The following is an 18,930-nucleotide window of genomic DNA, read 5'->3' on the forward strand; positions in this document are numbered from 1 at the left end:
TTTGACTGAAACAAAAGACTTTAAACTAGGAGGAGTGGAGGAGTAGAGGAAATTGATATTTCTATACCCATAATGTTATCAATCAAGCTTCAGCTTTTTTTGTGAATAGCATAACCTAATATTGCTGTTCAACTTTTCTAATATAAAGCCTATGATATTTCTTTATCTTTGACTAATGTCTAGTAAAGCTGGAGACTGATCTCAGTAACTGCTGGCCACAATTAAAATTGTGGCCAATGATTAAATCCATAATTTTACGTATAAGCTACATTTTGTAACACCTACCAGAAACCAATCATCATCTTCATTTCCAGATGGTTCATTTTATGTCTACAGAGAGGTCAGCCACATAGCACACACAGAAACAAGGAACACAGGAACATATATCTCCCTTGAAAGCATTGCCCATAATTTTAATGACTTAAAGCAAGTAAGATCACTGAAATGTCAGTATTTCAGTGATTGCTCATGAGTTTTCACAAGATTTTGAAAGACTTCCTTTAAAAAAAAATGTATGAAAACTTCAAAATCTCATGAGATCTCAAATTTCTTTCATAAGAACGTGCAAAATCTCAGGGTGGGATGGCCAAAAAGCACTCAATCTTTAGTCATTTTTCAAAACTGAAAGCAATTGTTGGGACTGAGATCACACTCTGGCCCCCAGAGCCTGAAAAATGCCAAGCCAGAATTACATTCAGGAAGACTATTTGACCTTGGTTCCCAAATCAAGCTGGGGGGAAGGGGAAGAAGGGTCTAAAATTCAGGGGTTTTCTTGATTATTTTTTATTTAAAAATAAAAAAAATATCTCAACCTTTTTTCAAATAAATGGTTTATTTACATCATGTCTTATTATTTTTCAAGTTTTTTATTTATTTTATTTATTATTCAAATTTCTATCACCACCCATCTCCTCCCGAATAAAACATTTTTTATTATTGTTGTGGGTCTCACAGTCTGCAAGTGGACTGAGCCTCTTTCAATCTCTGAAAAGAAAAAAGGTTGCTAACAGCATCAGCTGAATTTTCCAAAATCTTGCTTGTTATTTTGTAACTTAATAATGTTTAGTCTTAATAATGATTTTGTTCCATTGTCAGTTTGTTTTTGTTTGTTTGTTGTTGTAGTTGTTTTGTTTTTTGTGACATCTCTGTCTATACCAGCCATGGGGGTTGCCAAAAGAATTATACTGAGAAAATGGAAAAGTGATATTACTCCAGGAATTAAGGACTGTTTTTTTGGAAATGCAAGTTATCTTTCTCTATTTGATAATAATATAATGTTATAAGGAACTTTCTGTAAAGCAGTGATTTCTACACATTTAATATATATATTTTAGATGTTTAGTATTTTTTTTTTTAATTTTCCCTGGTCCTTTTATTTTGTTTTTGTTTTCCTATTCCTTGTTCTGCTTAAGTTATTTATAGTTCATTCAGTCTTTAGTATTTCATTTTTTTTTAATCGTATGGCATAGCAGTTCGGTGTTTATGCTGCTTTTTCTTGCTGGGAAACCCTTGTGAGGTCCAGCAGCCAGATATGTAGACTATTTAGCACTGACAAGTCACATTGCCTGGGTGCACCATGAGGAGGCTAGTCTACATTGCACCGAGTTGGGCTGAGAGAGAGTGACTGGCCCAAGGTCACCCAGCTGGCTTCCATGCCTAAGGCAGGACTAGAACTCACAGACTCCTGGTTTCTAGTCCAGAACCTTAACCACTAGACCAAACTGGCACTCTAGTATTTCATTGTTTGTTTCACTGTTTACCTTTTGTATTTTTACATTCTGTTATTTTTATAATCTTATATAAAATATATAATTAAATGGGTGAATTTTTAATTTAAAAAAATTAGTGTAACTCTCTGTACAGGTGCTGTTCATGAAGACCACCCAGAACCTTCAGCTAGCCCAGAGTGCAGTGGCGTATGTGCTTAGTGGTCAGTCTAAGTACTGCAAAGTTACACCTTTGCTGTGCAAGCTTCTCTGGCGACTAGTAGGTTTCCAAGGGCAATTCAAGGTGCTGGTCATTATCTATAAAGCCTTATATGGCTCAGGGCCTGGGTACCTTAGAGACTGCCTTTCCGCAACAGCTTCTACCCATCCAACCAGGACAACTAGGGAGCACCTGCTGAGCAACTCGGTGCAGATGTGGGGACTGATAGCAAGCATTCTCTGTAAAAGCCCCCCATCACTGCAACAGCTTGTCCCCTGAAATGCATATGGCCCCCACCTTCATGAAAACATGGCTCATCTGGAGGGCCTTTGGGGATTGACATATTGTAATGCCACTTGTTAATTTTATATTTTAATCATATTTTATTTTTTTATTTGTATTTCTTTTTAACCATTAATTTCTGTAAGACACCTAGATTTCAGGTTTCAGGTGGTTATATAAATTTTACAAATAAATAAATAAATCTAAAGGACCTGACATTTTCAGGCGTCTTTATAATTATCCTGCAATAACTTTATAATTCCCAAAGTTGTGGTACTATTTTGTTTCTTGGTTCCTGTTTAAAAGCCATTTTTCATTGTTAAAAACAAATCAGAATTTCAGCCACTCACAGTATTGTACAGTTCTTCCAGTCGGGATATTGTAAGAAAACGGTGCAGATTCACGCCATGTTCTATTAACAACTTCACAAACTCCACCCGATCCATCACCAGAGCATCCTGCATTGCTTGTTCAAGGGAGCCAACCTTCAGAAAATATGGTGAATGAAAATAATAATAGTAATAATAATAATAATCTCAATGCTGATGACAATTCAGATACAAGATGCTCTATAGGCAAGATAAGACAAGTAAAGAATTGCAGAGAGCACGATTGCTAATAATCATATTCAGAAGAAAGAAATTAAATGTTAAGTTTACCTTCCAGTGTTGTCCATAAACCAATATATGTTTCTTAGCAATGTCCAATCTGTTCCAAGCCAGAGCCAGATTTAGCTGATCTGGAGCAGACATGTGTGTGCCTATGGACAAACACATTCTCTGTTAGATTTTATACACAGAATAATTTAACTACTACTTCCTGATCTGATTTGGGAGGGACACGAGAAATGAGGATACGAAGTACCTTTCAAGAGTGCAGTTAGGATTGCCAAATCCATGTCCTGATGTTCCTCTGACTCTGCATCAAATATGGTTATCTGTCAAAGAGTAACGTAAGTTATTAGAGGAAAGAAAAGTGAAAACCACTAGACAATTTCTAAGGTCTGCTAAGTGGTAAAGAAAAGATTGATAGGAAGGAAGGGAATAAATGCCATGAAAAATATGAAAATAAGATTAGAAGGAATAAATTAAAGCTGGAGTGTTAGAGAGATATCTATGACAGGGATGTTAAAGAGTTTCTGTAAGCACGAGAAATAGAAGCGGATACTACACAGCTGGAATCGGCACACATGAGGGAAGTGTTCAAATCATTTCTTAGTGCTTCCAGGGAATGGTAGTGGAGACTCAGTCATTTCATATTTTAAGCCACATTTACATAACCTGTGGTTCCAAGACCAATAATTGAACTGATATACAAATTACAGCAATCAAAGGATTTTCCCAAGGTATCACAACCAAGAAAAAGGGTAGGAATGGGCATTACTACAAAAGTATAAGAATGGGCATTACTACAAAAATGCATAATGTTAGGGGAAAACTGTGCATAAAACTGCATATTAGAATAACATAGTATAAAAGTGTATTATATGAGAGGAATTATTTGCAGAATGAACTTACTAGGAAAACTGCATTGCCAAATTATGTAAAACATGGGCACAAACATACAGACAGAGGACAAAATGGGATAGGACATATCTATGGTTGACTAAATGATGACTGAAGGAAAATTGAATTCAACAGATTTCTTCATATGTATTCCAGACAAAGATCCTAGTGCAATTGATCAAAATACATTTGAAACTACATTTTTTTTCTTTTGTGGAAGATGACAGAAAGAAGAATATAATATAATATAATCATATAAATATAATATAATATAATATAATAATATGTGATAACTAATGGAAGATGACAATCCTCTCTAAAATTCTATGAATGATAAGAAGAATTGCATAAGAAATACATCTGAAAACATACCTACTATATTAACAGAAGTTTCTCTGGACTAAAAAAATGGATAGGCAAGTATATCTACTGTAAAACAATCTAAACCCACAGCTGAGAACATTAAAAGTGGGAATAGGTAGATTTATGAATACCAGAACAAAAGAGCTCTAGTAATTGAAATTATCTCCATCAGGCCAACAGGAAGATAAACTCCTAAGCAAAATTTAAGAAAAGTCCTTTAAAAACAATTTGAACATATTAACGTCTAATCCTCTCCAAAGTAGTCAAACTTAAAAACGTTGAATAAGCTATAAGCTCTAATGCCAATTTTATTCCTTCATCAAACTGGGGTTTTTTAGATGGATAATTTTCAGAATTTAACATCAATAATTTACAGGCAACCTGTTGATAACTCACATAGCAATAGATTTTATCATGGTTTTACAGAATTGAGAAAGTGAAAGGCTATCATACTTCAACTGCACATTGCAATATATAACAAATTATAAGCATTTTATGTATTTGCAATACTAATTACCGGTTCACATTACTGGTGCAAAAATGTCCACAAATTATCTTGAAGCATACAATTCTCACCTTATTAAAAAAGCCCTGTACAAATAAACATTGTTCTTAATTATTATTTTCCTACTGATAATGTTAAGGAAACAGTATCTGTATATTAGTAACAATTCAGTGGCAGAGAAGAGGATGAGATTAATAAAAAAGATTCCATGAAATCATTATACTTACAGAATCCCTATGTTCCATACATTCCATTAAAATTTTAAACAAGTGATGGGACTGCTTCTGCCCAAAACTGAAGCTGTTCTGAATCATTAATAATATCTCTTCTTTAAGCTGAGAGTTCCAATTTCTGATAGGGAAAAGTATGTTCAAAAAGATATTATTTCACTACACACGTCTTGTCATGTTCCCTACCAGTGTAAATGTTTTCCAACAACCCCAGCAATGCTTATTATACTGTACCTCTCCTGAATAGCCAAATACAAGGTTTTAGATACAGAGGTAGTCTTATGACACCCCATTTAAAGAAACACTAGATTTGAACTGTTTACTTTGGTGCACTACTTTTTCATTCAGTATCTGAAGGAATCTTATGGAAGTACTCACGTGTCATCTGCGGTGTGCTTATGGGTAAAAGCAAGGAGGTCGGCAGCTCTTCCGGTTCCTTCACATATTACTACAGGAACAGCAGGTTTGTCCCTAACGTATTCCCGTACTGTCAGGATTTCATTTGGACCACCTTCTACCACCAGCCCAACTAAGGGCACTCCTTGTCCCATTCCTAGTTCAAATCACACAGAAATTGTAACCAATAATGCAGGGCATTCAGTACTTACTGAAATCCACTGTTGCCATTATGGGAGAAAAATCTTACTATTTTTCATGATGTGAAATGTTGGAAGAGCTCTAAACTGAAGACTTCTTACTCAATAAAAATATTTTAGTAAGAGGTTGATTTCATTTGTTATGTTGGATTAATGTATGAATGACAGCAACTTTCAGAATCAAGAATCATATATTTTCCTTGTTTTTATATAATGAGTATGTGCACTATGATGAGCTTCTTATCAGAAGAAGCTTTTCCTTCCAGGGTGAAAGAAAAGGAAGAAAACCTTTAAATGTATAGTTTTTAATGACTACTTTGACAATTATATACACAGTAATGGCCTGTTAATTAAAAAAGAACAGAAATATGAAGACATTACTATTAAAGAATATCGTAAGACCAATGAAACAAGCCACTTAATGGAAAATATGCTACCCCGTTGCTAAAAGACATATTCCCTCTACCCTACAAGATCAATGTAATTCATTAGAAAAGTGCATCACTGAAATAGCTTCTTACAGAAATATCACAGAATAAGGATTTCTTACTGGTATGTATTTTTTGAAGTGATAGATACTTTTCCAGTTTCCTCCTGAGTTTCATCTCACTGCCATACTTGCCCACTGTGCCATCGTCTACCAGTATGAAATGGGAATGCATGCTGTTGAGGGCGCTCAGCTTGCTGAGGGGGTTGCCCAGTGTCTGGTACAGGCAGACTACCTGAGGACAAAAAACAATTAAAACAAAAACAAAACAGCCCCTCCAAAGCACTATTGCAGTGCCATTAAGATGGACTACAAACATTTGAGAAGGTTCAGGAAGACCATGGAATATTGACCATGCTTGATATCAACTCTCCAATACCCAGCAGAGGAACAAAGAATTATGATCCTTGAATTATGATCCTTGATACAACTCTTCGTATTTTATACCTAGCAAACTAGCAGCCTTAAGTAATGAGAAATTACACACACACACACAGACAGAGATTGATTGATTGATTGATTTTGTGGAGGAAATATGGAAATCTGCTCCTCTTCCACTATCCTGTTCTGTTTCAATATTTTTTTGTAGAATAATGTTTTTTTTACAGAATTGGTAGAGAAGGGAAAGAGCATTTTATTTCTCATCATTCCTCATTAAAAAATTTTAATGAAGTAACAATGATCTTGCCAACAGGATAGCCTATGGCAAGATTCTAGCTCATAAGAAGCTACTTAATTTGTGGGGTTTATCATGATTGATTAATTTTCAATACATAAATTTAAAAATTCAAATGGTATTTTATGTTGTATAATGAAAAATAATATGATTTACTTACATAAAACCTGGAATGAATCATTCACAAATAGTTCCAAATATTTTTCCTATGTTTTGAGATTCTGCTAAACACCTTAATAATTATAAATTCCATAGTAAATCATACAAAAATAAAAACAGTATGTATTTCTGTATGGAAATGTATTTGCCTGCTAAAGTGAAAGGTAAAACTCTCAGCTGAGTATACAAATAAAAAGACAAATCTCAAGTGACATTCACCTAGCTTTAAAATATATCAATTCTATTTAAAGAACAAAATTAAAATTAAGAGCTTTCATTTTGAAAATTGGTCAGTGGTAATGAAGAAAGTACTCTCCATCCTATAAACATTAAAATCTGTGTTATAAAGACTTTCAAAACCTAAGATTCATTTCTAAAAGAAGGATGTTTATAACTGCAAAAAAGTGTAGCAGGTGTAACTGTTACTTTCCAGATTGTAAGGGACTGGGACTCTGCTTAGCTGAGAATCTGTGTGGTGTAGGGCATGGAGTGAACTTGGATCAAAAGACTGGAGGCCTCCCAGACTTATATTTCTCTGCCCACTATTTGACAATGTTAGATTAAAATAGAGATACAGTTTTAGAAGATGAAGATACTTATGATCAATAAATAACAAGATATTGTAAATGACCAGTAGTACACAGGCTAAATTTCTAAAAAGTAAATTTTGCAGCTGTTTTAATAGGTAAATAGAAATGTTCATCCTCACATATATTATATATGGGGAATTAGTAATATTCTACAATCTGTATCATGTCCCTAATATTACGCAATTAAAACATTATGCACCTATTACTAGATAGATGATAGAGACAGACAGACAGACAGACATCTGATGCTAAATGGATCTTAAAGAAAGCCCTGTTTATTTATTTATGCAAGTATGTGCATGTGATAGTATAGTGCAGAACAGTGCAAATAGTGCATTAAGAAAAATAAAAAATATTTGGAAACTCACATCTTTCCCAATAAGTTCTCTCTGATTCTCAATGATGCCCCAAGGGGGAATTCCAATAGCACAGATCTTCCTTAAATATTGAGAGGCATGGAATTTCAGTGCATCTCCCACATGCTTAGATACTCCTAGACAAATAAATAATAATTACACTGAAATAGTTGGCATATTGTCATCATTATCCATTTGTAATATGATCAGATTACAGAAATGAAATGTCTTGTAAGCCTTCCAAATATAAACAAGAATCAGAGCAACAATGAATCTGATGGAGTTACTACAGCTTAATTATGTTACATCTGTGAAATGTCTACACAATACTGTGCATTGGTTCCTCAGTTACGGTACATGATCTGAATGTGTTTTCAGAAGAATGGGATGATACAATATTTTCCCACATGTTAAATGTGACAAATAATGCTCTGTGGAATATAGATGCACCAGCTGTATACAGTAGTGATATATTTGTGGGGGCGGGGGTGGGGGAGGAACCAGTTGCCAGATTATTGGCTGAGTTTCCAGAATTACATTTAGTAAATCTGTATTTCTGTAAGTTAATATTATCCTCCAAAAGTGCTTAGTGTTTAGTCTTTGAATTTGCCTCTCCCTATGAAAAGTGATATGCCTAAGATGGATCCTGTAGCAAAGAAAGCATGGCACCTTGACCTCTAGCAAGACTATTCCAGTGTTCACAGATACAAGATACATTTGCCCACGAAATATTAAAGAGAGATAAATTTACCGGTGTTAATGCCTTCTGTTAATATCCAAGCTCCTGTAGTTTCAGCAGCTTTGACCAAGCCTTTGCTGAAAAGCTGTACTAGTTTAGATGGAAGTTTGAAGTTTTGGATGCCACCATGAACAGAAATAACCAGTCTGGGAAATTCCATTTGCCATTCTTTAACCATGAGCTGCAACAGTTGGTCTAGCTTTGTGTCATAAGAAGTTCTGATATACTATGGGACAAAAAAAATATACAGCTGTGTTTGCCCAAAAAACAACAGGGATAAGTATACATTTACAGGAATAATATAGAATTTTAATTCTAGCTTCCTCAGGTTCATGTGAGTTCTAATCATTGTCTTGCTTTCTGTCAGCCCTTCAAGGTAGACCAGGCCAAGAAAAAGACTCTACAAGTTTGACTGGAACTATACTTTATTGATTTACTGTAACTTATAATAACAGAATCTTGAAAGCCTGTGTTTTCCCTTCTCTCCTTTTTATACCTCAGTGAATTAGAATGGAGCCACCCTTAGCTTCTTATGTTTTTTTCTGTTTCCCAGGCTTAACAAATGCTTTTGTTTTCATAACCATTTCTGCACATTTGCTCCAAGGTCATCTCTGTGGCTCTCCATATCTTCAAACATTTTCAACTCTGTAACATTGCCTGCAGTTTTCAATGTCATGCTTCTAACAACATTTACAACCTTAAATCTGTAATTGATATAAAGTGCCTCTTTTCCTTTCCCAGTATCACAACATCAGCAGGAACAGAAATCCACTGATTAATATGATTTCAACAATGTTTTAATGTTTTCCAAATTCCTGGTTGGAACATGCATGTTTATCACAAAGGAGTGAATGTCTTCACCGCTTTAATTAAATTATTGTCAAGCCCACTAGATGGACCAGACCAGGAAATCAACTCAACCGGAAGCTACTTTTATGAAGACTGACTATTATAACAGAATCCTGCACCTCTGATTGTGCTGTACCTCCTCCCTCTTCTTATAGTTCAGTGAATTAGGGAGGTGTCTGTCTGAGTCACTTCTGAATGTCATCTGGCGGTTCTAAACTTTAAAAATGCTTCAGCCCCTTTTGCCTAGGCAACAGCTCCTGAATGTCTCCATCAAGGTCATCTTCTTTCTTCTCTACAATTATTGTGCTTGAGATGTTAAGACTACTGTTTCTATAGAGTTTTATATGTATGTTCTCTCCTGATATTCAGCTCAACAAATTATGAGAAAGCATTTAAACAAAATCACATAACTACTGGTTCTATTTATGAAATTGCAGCAGTTTTATGTTTAGCGCTAATATTTGTTTTCTGAAGTTTCACAGCTGTACTTCTACAGGATTCTGAAAGAAACCCAATAGTGGTTACAAATCCAGTTTTAAAATTGTACAAACCTTGGCATGGTATGTATGATCACTGTCTTGGAAATTGATTGTACCAAATGCATCAGTTGGACTAATATTTGTGTCTTTCTCAACAGACCATTCCACATTATCTTTCTCTTTTGCAGACTGAAATACAGGGCAACCATAATCTATCCCATGATGATCACCAATTAGCCGACCACAGCAACATCTCAAATAGAAAGATAAAAACACTATAACAACACTAGTTCAATTAACGTTGCTACTTTTCTTCTAACATTGAATCACCATAATAGCAACTTCACCTCAAAGTTTATTATTAGAAATCTGTTACATAATTTTCATGTTTTCTAGGGCTTAAAACATAACCACGTCTTCTGATATATGAAAAAAATATGTTAAAATTATAAATGAAGTGCATGAAATGGCCTCTGTTAAGAACCATTTTAAATGCCCAATGCAGAGAAAAGTTTAGACTGAATTAAAGGCAAAGATGGAGAAAAGGGACTGCTTGATTTGATGGAGAATCACAGGAGGAATGGGCTATCACTTATTAGTTTCCTGATTGAAATGTTCCCTCAAAACTCCTACTTGTCTCATGACAAGGAAAATCAGAATAGGAAAGTCCTTAAATACCCCTTCCCCAGTATTGTGACCTTGATCTGAACTCCTCCAGAAGAGAAGGGAAGGGAAGGGAAGGGAAGGGGAAGAGGAAGGGAAGGGAAATTGGACATGCTGCTCACTTTCTATCTCTTGTTTAGTTTTACTGTAAGAAAACAATCTTCCCCAGGGCATTTAATTATTATTATCCATTAATACATCATTGATTATCCATGTGGCCCTGTCTGGAAGGACAGATTGCCTGAACAGATTAAAAGCACCTGGGCTCCTTCCTGTTCCTCCCTTCTTGGCCCTCTGAGGGAAATGGCTCAAGGAACATTTCCCTCATGCAAATCTGAGGGAAAGAAATAAACCCCTCTCTCTCCCCAGTTCTCTCAGTTGCTGCCTCCTTTCCTCTTGCTTCTTCTCATCAGGGCTGTCTATCTTTTACAGGTAATCCTCGTTCAGCAACCACTTGTTTGGCCCGTTCAAAGTTACGATGGCGCTGAACAAGACTTATGACAGGTCCTCGTAGTTGCGGCTGTTGCAGCATCCCCACAGTCACATGATTGTGATTTGGGAGCTTGGCAACCAGCTGGCAATTATGACATCGCAGTATCCTGCAGTCACATGATCACCATTTGTGACCTTCACTGCCAGCTTCCGATAAGCAAAGTCAATGGGGAAGCTGGCAGTAGGTTGCAAATGGTGATCACATGCCATTGTGCCTAATGACTGTGCAGGATTGGCCTAACCACAGCACCTGGAACTGGTGAGTGTGGGGTTTGCTCCCTGTTTATATACAGTAGCTACAGTACAGTGCAATACAGTACAGTAGCTACAGTACAGCAGGAGTTATCTACAACAAACAGTGTAAGGACAGTAACAGCCACTATGTAGGACAGATAGACAGAAGATTAGCAGAGTGCAACCATGACACCAACTAGCAGTCGGAAGACATGATGAGAACTCCTTAATCTCACAACACATGGACAGACTCAACCATAGTTTCAACCGGGAAACTGTGAGCATCCTAGACCAAGCTAAATCCAAAAACACTAGGGTATTCCTGGAAGCTTGGCACTCAGACAAATCAGACAACAATAGATTCATAGCGATAAACCACATTTACACACCATTCCAAGGAGACAGTAAAAAGCTAAGAAGGAAACAAAATGACCAGAACACATCCCCTCCTGCAGCCAACACCCAGATAAGCAGGGATTGACACCAGGCAAACAATCAAGCAGAAAACAACACCCTACTCAAGGAACGACCAAGGAGAAAGCCACCGTCACCAACACTGGCAGGACAAGCTATTGTATATAAACAGGGAGCAAGCCCCACACTCACTTGCACTGATAATGTTACCTAGTTTGGTAATGAAACATCTGCAAGCAAACAACTAAACTCAGAGAGCACCAAGGACTCCATAAATCTAAGTTTCTAACTTCTCCTTTGTTGTACTCAACTAATGTACAATATTCATTTAGACGTTTAATTTTTTCTGTGTGTCTCTGATTTCAGTTCTTACTCAAGAATTGAAATATCAGAGATAATCAAAATCATACTCTACATACTTATATTTGGCTTGCTGCATAATATATTTATTTTATTTACTTATTAATCAAATTTAGCCACTGCCCATCTCCCCCAAAAGAGGGACTCTGGGCGGTTTACAATAAAATATATAGTAATATATATACATACAATATATAGTATGTATTGGACCTATTCTTGCTCCAATTTGGTTAAACTTCTGTTATGACTATATGCTGTTAGTTTTGACACTACTGCATATTCTCCAAGGTTAAGTTCCCAGTCTGATATCTTCAATAATGTCTCTCTTTTCCAATGTTGTGTTAAATTAATCCTTGCCTCTGCAAACATGCATCTTAGTAAATTGTGATATTTGCAAGTAACTTTTTTTTACGGCAGTGGTAGACAATTTCACTCTCTACTCACTCTCTACTCACCATGAAAGCAACCTCTAGGAGTCTTTTCCTGATGTACTTTTAAAGCATTGTTTTCTCCTTATGTCTATTCAAGAGATCTTGCCCATTAAGACTGCAGTGTTTTACTTCCTTGCAGGCTAATTCCAGCAGCTCACTGCTTGCTTCACAGAGGAAGGAATGCCCTTTCAGATAAGTCAATTGTTGCCCAGATCTTTAATGTCTTCTAGAGTTTCCCTTTAACAGCAATCTGAAATTGCACAGAGGTCATGACCTCTGCCTAGCATAAAGAAGGTTGCCAACTGGAAACTTGTCAGACTTTTTTTTAATTACTATTTTTCTTTTCCTGCACTATCTAGTTTTTCCCAAGGGATTGTTTTTTTTTTTTCTTTTTCAAGTAAGTTGAGGGGAGCTACATCATTTCTTGAAGTATTTTTGTTGTTGTGTTCCATGTTTAAGACAAAAGTTATGATGGTCTTTGGAATATAATTTGTAGGTCATCACTATAACATGATCACTGGAAAATCGGTTATTGGTACAATTCTTCATTTCTTCATTATTATTGAAGAATGGTTAAATAATAACTGCATCATCCCTTAAGAATACTCCGTTCTTTGTTTTTACAGATGTTCAGATTTTAGGTGGTCTTACCGAATTAGATTCTGGCATACTTGACATCCTGCAGAACCTCTGAAAAAAAAATCCATTAAAAATACTGCGTTAAAAAAATGCATGAAATATTTTAAACAGTTAAAACAAACAGTTCTATAGTTCATTAAAGACTTAAGACACTGATTATGGCATATGGTTCCATGGACTTACGTGCCATAAGGGGTTTTTTTGTTGCAACAGTCCTGTTATTGCATTAAGAGATTAACACAACTAACCTGTTGGAATCATGCATAATAATGTCAGTTATAAAATACATTACATGCTGTTTAATAAAGATACCAGAAACAGTGTGGAATTCTTGTGTGTGTGTGTGTGGCATTCCTTAGAATTTAGATCCCATTCTTCAAATATTAGACTATAAAGGGATGGGCAGCATAAGACCATTGGTAACAAACTGGTAAGTAATGGACTGAAAACAGCAGCAAAGTGATGTGTAGTTTAACAAATGAACAAACCACATGAAATACAGGCATAAAGGAAAAAATGAAGACTGAACAGAAGGAGTCTAACATTAACTTAAATATTTCTTTATGAATGGCATTGTATCCAATATTACACTTGGATAACAAGCAAGATGAGCTACATGTTATTGGGCACAAAGGCAAGTATGATATAAGAGGGATTATTATTATTATTATTATTATTATCCCATCTTTTTTATATATATGGAACTCAAGGTGGCAAACATACTTAATACTCCTTCCTCCTGTTTTTCCCCACAACAACAACCCCGTGAGGTGGGCTGGGCTGAGAGAGAGTGACCAGCCCAAGGTCACCCAGCCAGATTACATGCTTAATGGAGGCCCAGAACTCAGTCTCCTAGCTTCTAGGCCAGCACCTGAACCACTACACCAAACTGGCTCTATAAGGATTATAGAAACATGATGGAATGAACCACACCAGTGAAACTTTGGGCTTGATTGGTACATCTCGTTTCAGTGAAATGGGCAACACAAGAGAATAAAAAAGAAGTGTAGCATTGTATATCAGGAATAAACTTACCTGTACAGTGATCCACTGGACTGATAGTAACGTGAATGTTGAAAACATCTGGGTTAAATAAAAGAACACGTTAACAGAAAGGATATCTTACTAGGAGTCTGCTACAGCTCACCAAACCAGCCAAAGGGGGTAGATGGAGATTTTTTAAAGCAGTTCACTTAAGCCTAAAAAAAAGTCACTGTGTCTCTAAATAAGGATGCGTATTAGGAATATAAGGGGGGGTTAACAGCCAAGGAAGTTTATAAAGCTCAAAAGTACAACAATGAGGTCAAAAAGGCAAAGGTAGAAAATGAGCTAGGACTAGCAAGAGAGACAAAAAGCAACAAAAAGTGTTTCTTCAGATATGTCAACAGCAAGAGGAAAGGAGGTCTTGGGCTCACTGCTAATTCCAAACTGGGCAATCTTAACAGATGACCAAGAAAGCAGAGAAGCTCAATTCCAGTGTTGCCTCTGTCTTTACAAAGTGAGTTTACTAGTGTAGACTGAGAAAAAATGTAACAGGGGAGGGTGCAAGCCAATAAGGATGTAGTAAAGGATCTCCTAGCTAATATGAATGTTTTCAAGCCCCATGTCCCAGTGAAATACACCCTACATTACTGAAGAAACTGACTGAAGAGTTGTTGGACCTCTGCCAATTACCTGAAGAACAAATGTGGTCTATTATTCAAGAAAGGGAAAAAAGAGATGCCAGGAATTATCAACCACTAAGCCTAACAATACCTAAAAGTATGTTAGAGCATATAATGAAGCAGGCCATTTATAATCCTCTTGAAGACGATGTCGTGTATGCATAAGTTTGTTCAAACAGGTCATATGAGACAAATCTCATTTCTTTCTTTGACAAAATTACTACTTGAACAGTCAAGAGCAATGGCTGAGATACAACCTACCCTGATTAGGTTCCATATCACATTTTTCCCTGTTTCTGTCCCCACCCCCACCCTTCCCAGAACCAAAACCAACTCCTTCTTCCCATGGAAGATGAGCTTTACCACAGGGTACAGCTAACCTCCTCCCCCCACAGCTATTAGTTCTTTATACATGTCCAGCAATTTTCCAAAAAGCAAAGGAAAGCTGAAGTAAAGTCATAAGCACAGTCGTGGTCACGTGATTTTCACTAGTGACCACTTTGCTTAACTACTGAGTTGACAGAACCAATTGTGGTCACTAAAGAAGGACTACTGTATCTAATGATTCTATGCTCATTATGCTGACCTTATTCCAACTCAGCCCAATTAATCTTTCTAGCTTATAGCTGTCATTCATTATAATAAACACATTAACTTGTTGGACATTCCATCATCTCCCACGCCACTTGGAATGCATTTTACTTTTATTCCTTTGTATTAATTCCTTTGTATTAATATAGACAGATCTAGATGTACAGAACACTGAACAACTACTGTATGTGATCGGCATTTAATCCATGATAATTATATTTCCTCAAATGCTATCTAGTTTGTGGATGTGTCACTTTTAAGAACAAAAGCAGTGAGTGCAGAATTAAAACATGGCTGCAATTTTTTGACTAAAATTATTTACAGAAACTAAAATGACAATATTTGACCTTGTGGTTCAAATATCAGCTTCTCCCCCACACTGTCCACTGTTTTGTTTACAATGGTGCCAATAAGATTTGGGATTGTTTTTATGTCAACATGATTAACTTTGCTCATTATTTATTGAACACTGACATTGTTAAGTATACATTTATACAAAATACATCATACTCCTTGTACTAGTCAAACAAAAGACAAAAAGCAAAGTACCTGTGAGAATCTTTTGAACTTGGTACAATTTTTGCACATTCTCTTTTACTGAAGGCACCTTCAATCCAAGATTTCTGGGACTGAACAGAAATATTACATCTCAAAGAGATTTTCTAGAAATCTTTGATACACACAAAAAAAATCAACAATTCTATAGTATCATGAATAAATTGATATTATACTGCAAATATCAATACAGAACTGAAAAAAAATGTAGAAGTTGTACATTAGACCATTAGTTTACACAATTCTTGCCTTTACCATGTGAGAAAACTGTTGATCCTTTTTTACTCACCCAACTGAACTCCATGGTAGCCAGTTTGTGAAAGCATTTGTGACATGTTAATAAAATTCCAAATGTATCTACTGGTTCAAAAAATTTTGAGATGCTTAGTGTAGACATTTGTTTAAACTGAAATTTGTGTTCTATAGTTGAAACTTTTTTTTAACCCATAGGTAACCTAATTAACCTCCTCAAATTCTTAATAAATGACTATTCGCCATTTACCAGAAGGCCAGATCATCTACTGTAGTGTTGCTGTCTGCTAGAATCAGTGCCTATTTACTGAAAGCATACTGTACATTATGCAAGAATCCTCTAAGAAACCATTCTTTTAATCAAGCTACTGAACTGAGCTAAAGCAGGAAAACGAGCTGAATGCCCAATGATTTTTTCTCTGCAATTGGTTTATCCATCCAAAATTGCTCTAGAATACAGTTGGGGAACCTGTAATTCTGTAGATGTTGCTAAACTGCAGCTCCGCTCCTGTTGGAGCTGCTGGGAGCTGTATACAAAACCATCTAAAAGATCACAAACTTCCTTACCCCTGTTACACCAAAGGTTTTGAATCCTTCAGCAGCTGTAACTCCATGGCTGGAGAGGGATAGTGGCAATGAGATTAAGAGATTTGCCTGTGACCAAGAGTCCTGTTCTTAAGGTGGCAGAGTATGCATGAAATTAGGTTATGGGTATCTTGATTATGTACCAACCTTGTTGCTGCCAAGCAGGAGCCTTTCTTGAGCTCCTGGACCTCATTGCTAGGCTGGTGTTGGAGAAGTTCAATATGGCTGTGGAGTCAGGGTAGACTCGGGAGTTCATGGCCTCCATGGTGAAGACAGGCTTGTGCTGGGTAATGTTGGGCCCAACACACAAAGGTGGGTACATGTTGACTTTGTGCTTGCCTCAGAACAGTTGGCATATGATGTTGATATAGCCATTAGTTTACTGGTCGTATCATTTCCTAGGTGAAATGAAATTCAACACAGCCTTCAATCTCCAAGAAACCAGTTAAAATGGTCAGTGAGTTGTTGTTGAACAGCATTGTTTAGAATGGTCATCTCTCTTAGAAAAGGGGAGGGAGATCTTCCATCAGGGTGCTATGACATTTTTGCACAATATTTTGCAGATAAACTCACATTCACCAAGTCCTGTCTCTTCATGGGCAGGGTCTGAAACGTTGATTGGGTCAACATGTTGTAATATTACGTGGGATTCCTTTTGGTCTGTAGACTCCAGTGAAATGGATACAGTACACTCTGATACAAACTCTGCCACCTATGGCTTAGATCCTTTGCTCCTGACTCTTTCAGAGGGCTGGGTCCTATGACTGACTGAGGTCTGGGAGATGACAACATTTCCTTAGGGGAGAGGGTAATGTCACCTACCTTTTTGAGAAGGTTATTGAGAAGGTGCTGGGGTGTCCTTTACAAAATGCTGTATAGGACAAAGATTATTTGGAGACCTTTTAGTCAGGATAAAGGCCTGGGCATTGAATGGAAACAACAGTAGTCACTCTGGAGAAGACTCTATGCCAGGATTTAGGAATGAGTGAACTCTTCCTGATGCTGCTAGACTTTTGATGGCATTCTATACCACTCTCCAAAATATCTGTGAGGGTTGGAGTTGGAGGCACTATTCTACAGTGTTTCCCTTCTTTCTCAGCAGGCAGTTTCAGTTGTGGTGTGGGAGGAGAGGTTGGCCAGCAGGGTGCTCCTTTGTGGGCTATCCAGGGTTTGGTCCTCTCTCTTGCTTTTTTGCATTTATATGAAAATGCTGGAAGGTCATCCATTGAGATACCAGTATGATATACATCCATTCTACATCTTCATCCCAGGTGAAGTTGGAGATGCTTGGAATCTTAACCCAGTATCTGGAAGATATTGGGGTCTGAATAGCACACACAGGCTGAATGTGAACCTCAGGAAGATATAAGTACTCTGTTCAGAAAGGCCATCAGTTTGTGCTAACCCTGGTTTGTGTGGTACCTGCAAAAGATAGTTCTGTTACTTAGGGATTGTCCTGAACTCACAGATATGCTGGATGAGCAAGAGGAAGCCATGGCTGGGATTTGCCCAGCCTTGGTAACCTAGCCTGAAGCAGGAGGCTCTGGTGATGGTACCTCATGCTCTTATCACACAACTAGACTAATGTTATTAGTCTACACAAATAGACTAATAATATTGTATATGGAGCTCATCTGAAGACCACTTGGAAATTGCAGTTGTTGCAAAATGAAGCTAGCCATTTACTGGCAAGTGAAAGCCACTAGAGCCTATGTTAAAGGCCCTGCTCTTGCTCCCAATAGGTTTCTGAATACAGTTGAAACTGCTAGCTTTAACCTATAAAGCCCAATATGGCTTGGCTCCTAGGTATCTTGAGGATTGTTGCCTTCAAGTGGAATTAACCCATCAGGTATGTTCTTTCTATAAAGTTGGTGGTAGTTCTCAATTTTCAGATGAGTAGCACTGAGGCCAAGAAAAGGTGCCTTCTTTTGTAATGGCCCTTATGTTATCAATAGTCTCCCCCCTCTGCCGCTCCCCACAAAGCTAGGTTGGTGCCACCCCAATCACTTTCCAGAATTTGGTTAAAACTTCTATTTTCTGAAGAGCTTTTGGAGAAATGGATGCATCTACAGTTATTGTTTTATTGTATTATGAGCTTTATATGTTTTTGTTGTTGTATGTTATGATGTTAGTTACAACCAGTATGTTATTGATTACAGTGGTACATTACACAAGTAATTATTCTCTTTCTCTTTCTTCTGGTGAAATAGATTGTGTAAGAGATGACAACTAACTAATTTCATTCAATAAGACTGGTAGCTAACTGCAGATCTGAGTCTCCATGCCTAAGGCTGCCATGATCACACTG

At 36.8% G+C, this 18,930-nt stretch overlaps 1 protein-coding gene across 5 annotated transcripts in view; it reads right to left on the reverse strand.

The window, feature by feature from the left end:
- TRPM6 (transient receptor potential cation channel subfamily M member 6) overlaps positions 1 to 18,930 on the reverse strand; it is a 74,809-nt gene that overhangs the window by 48,509 nt on the left and 7,370 nt on the right. For all 5 annotated transcript variants that reach the window (XR_010067321.1, XM_063295147.1, XM_063295146.1 and 2 more), the window contains exons 2-13: positions 15,780 to 15,859; positions 14,011 to 14,058; positions 12,988 to 13,026; positions 9,815 to 9,995; positions 8,427 to 8,640; positions 7,688 to 7,812; positions 5,958 to 6,129; positions 5,190 to 5,364; positions 4,809 to 4,932; positions 3,073 to 3,145; positions 2,868 to 2,968; positions 2,559 to 2,693 (exon numbers count right to left, since the gene is read on the reverse strand). Coding sequence is in view for 4 of the 5 variants with exons in the window: in XM_063295147.1 (XP_063151217.1) it covers positions 2,559 to 2,693; positions 2,868 to 2,968; positions 3,073 to 3,145; positions 4,809 to 4,932; positions 5,190 to 5,364; positions 5,958 to 6,129; positions 7,688 to 7,812; positions 8,427 to 8,640; positions 9,815 to 9,995; positions 12,988 to 13,026; positions 14,011 to 14,058; positions 15,780 to 15,859 (1,467 nt within the window). In the remaining variant the exon portion in view is untranslated. The remainder of the gene's footprint in view (positions 1 to 2,558; positions 2,694 to 2,867; positions 2,969 to 3,072; positions 3,146 to 4,808; positions 4,933 to 5,189; positions 5,365 to 5,957; positions 6,130 to 7,687; positions 7,813 to 8,426; positions 8,641 to 9,814; positions 9,996 to 12,987; positions 13,027 to 14,010; positions 14,059 to 15,779; positions 15,860 to 18,930) is intronic.

Source organism: Candoia aspera, chromosome 2 (genome assembly GCF_035149785.1).
Source record: "Candoia aspera isolate rCanAsp1 chromosome 2, rCanAsp1.hap2, whole genome shotgun sequence".
NCBI classification, from domain to species: Eukaryota; Metazoa; Chordata; class Lepidosauria; order Squamata; family Boidae; genus Candoia; species Candoia aspera.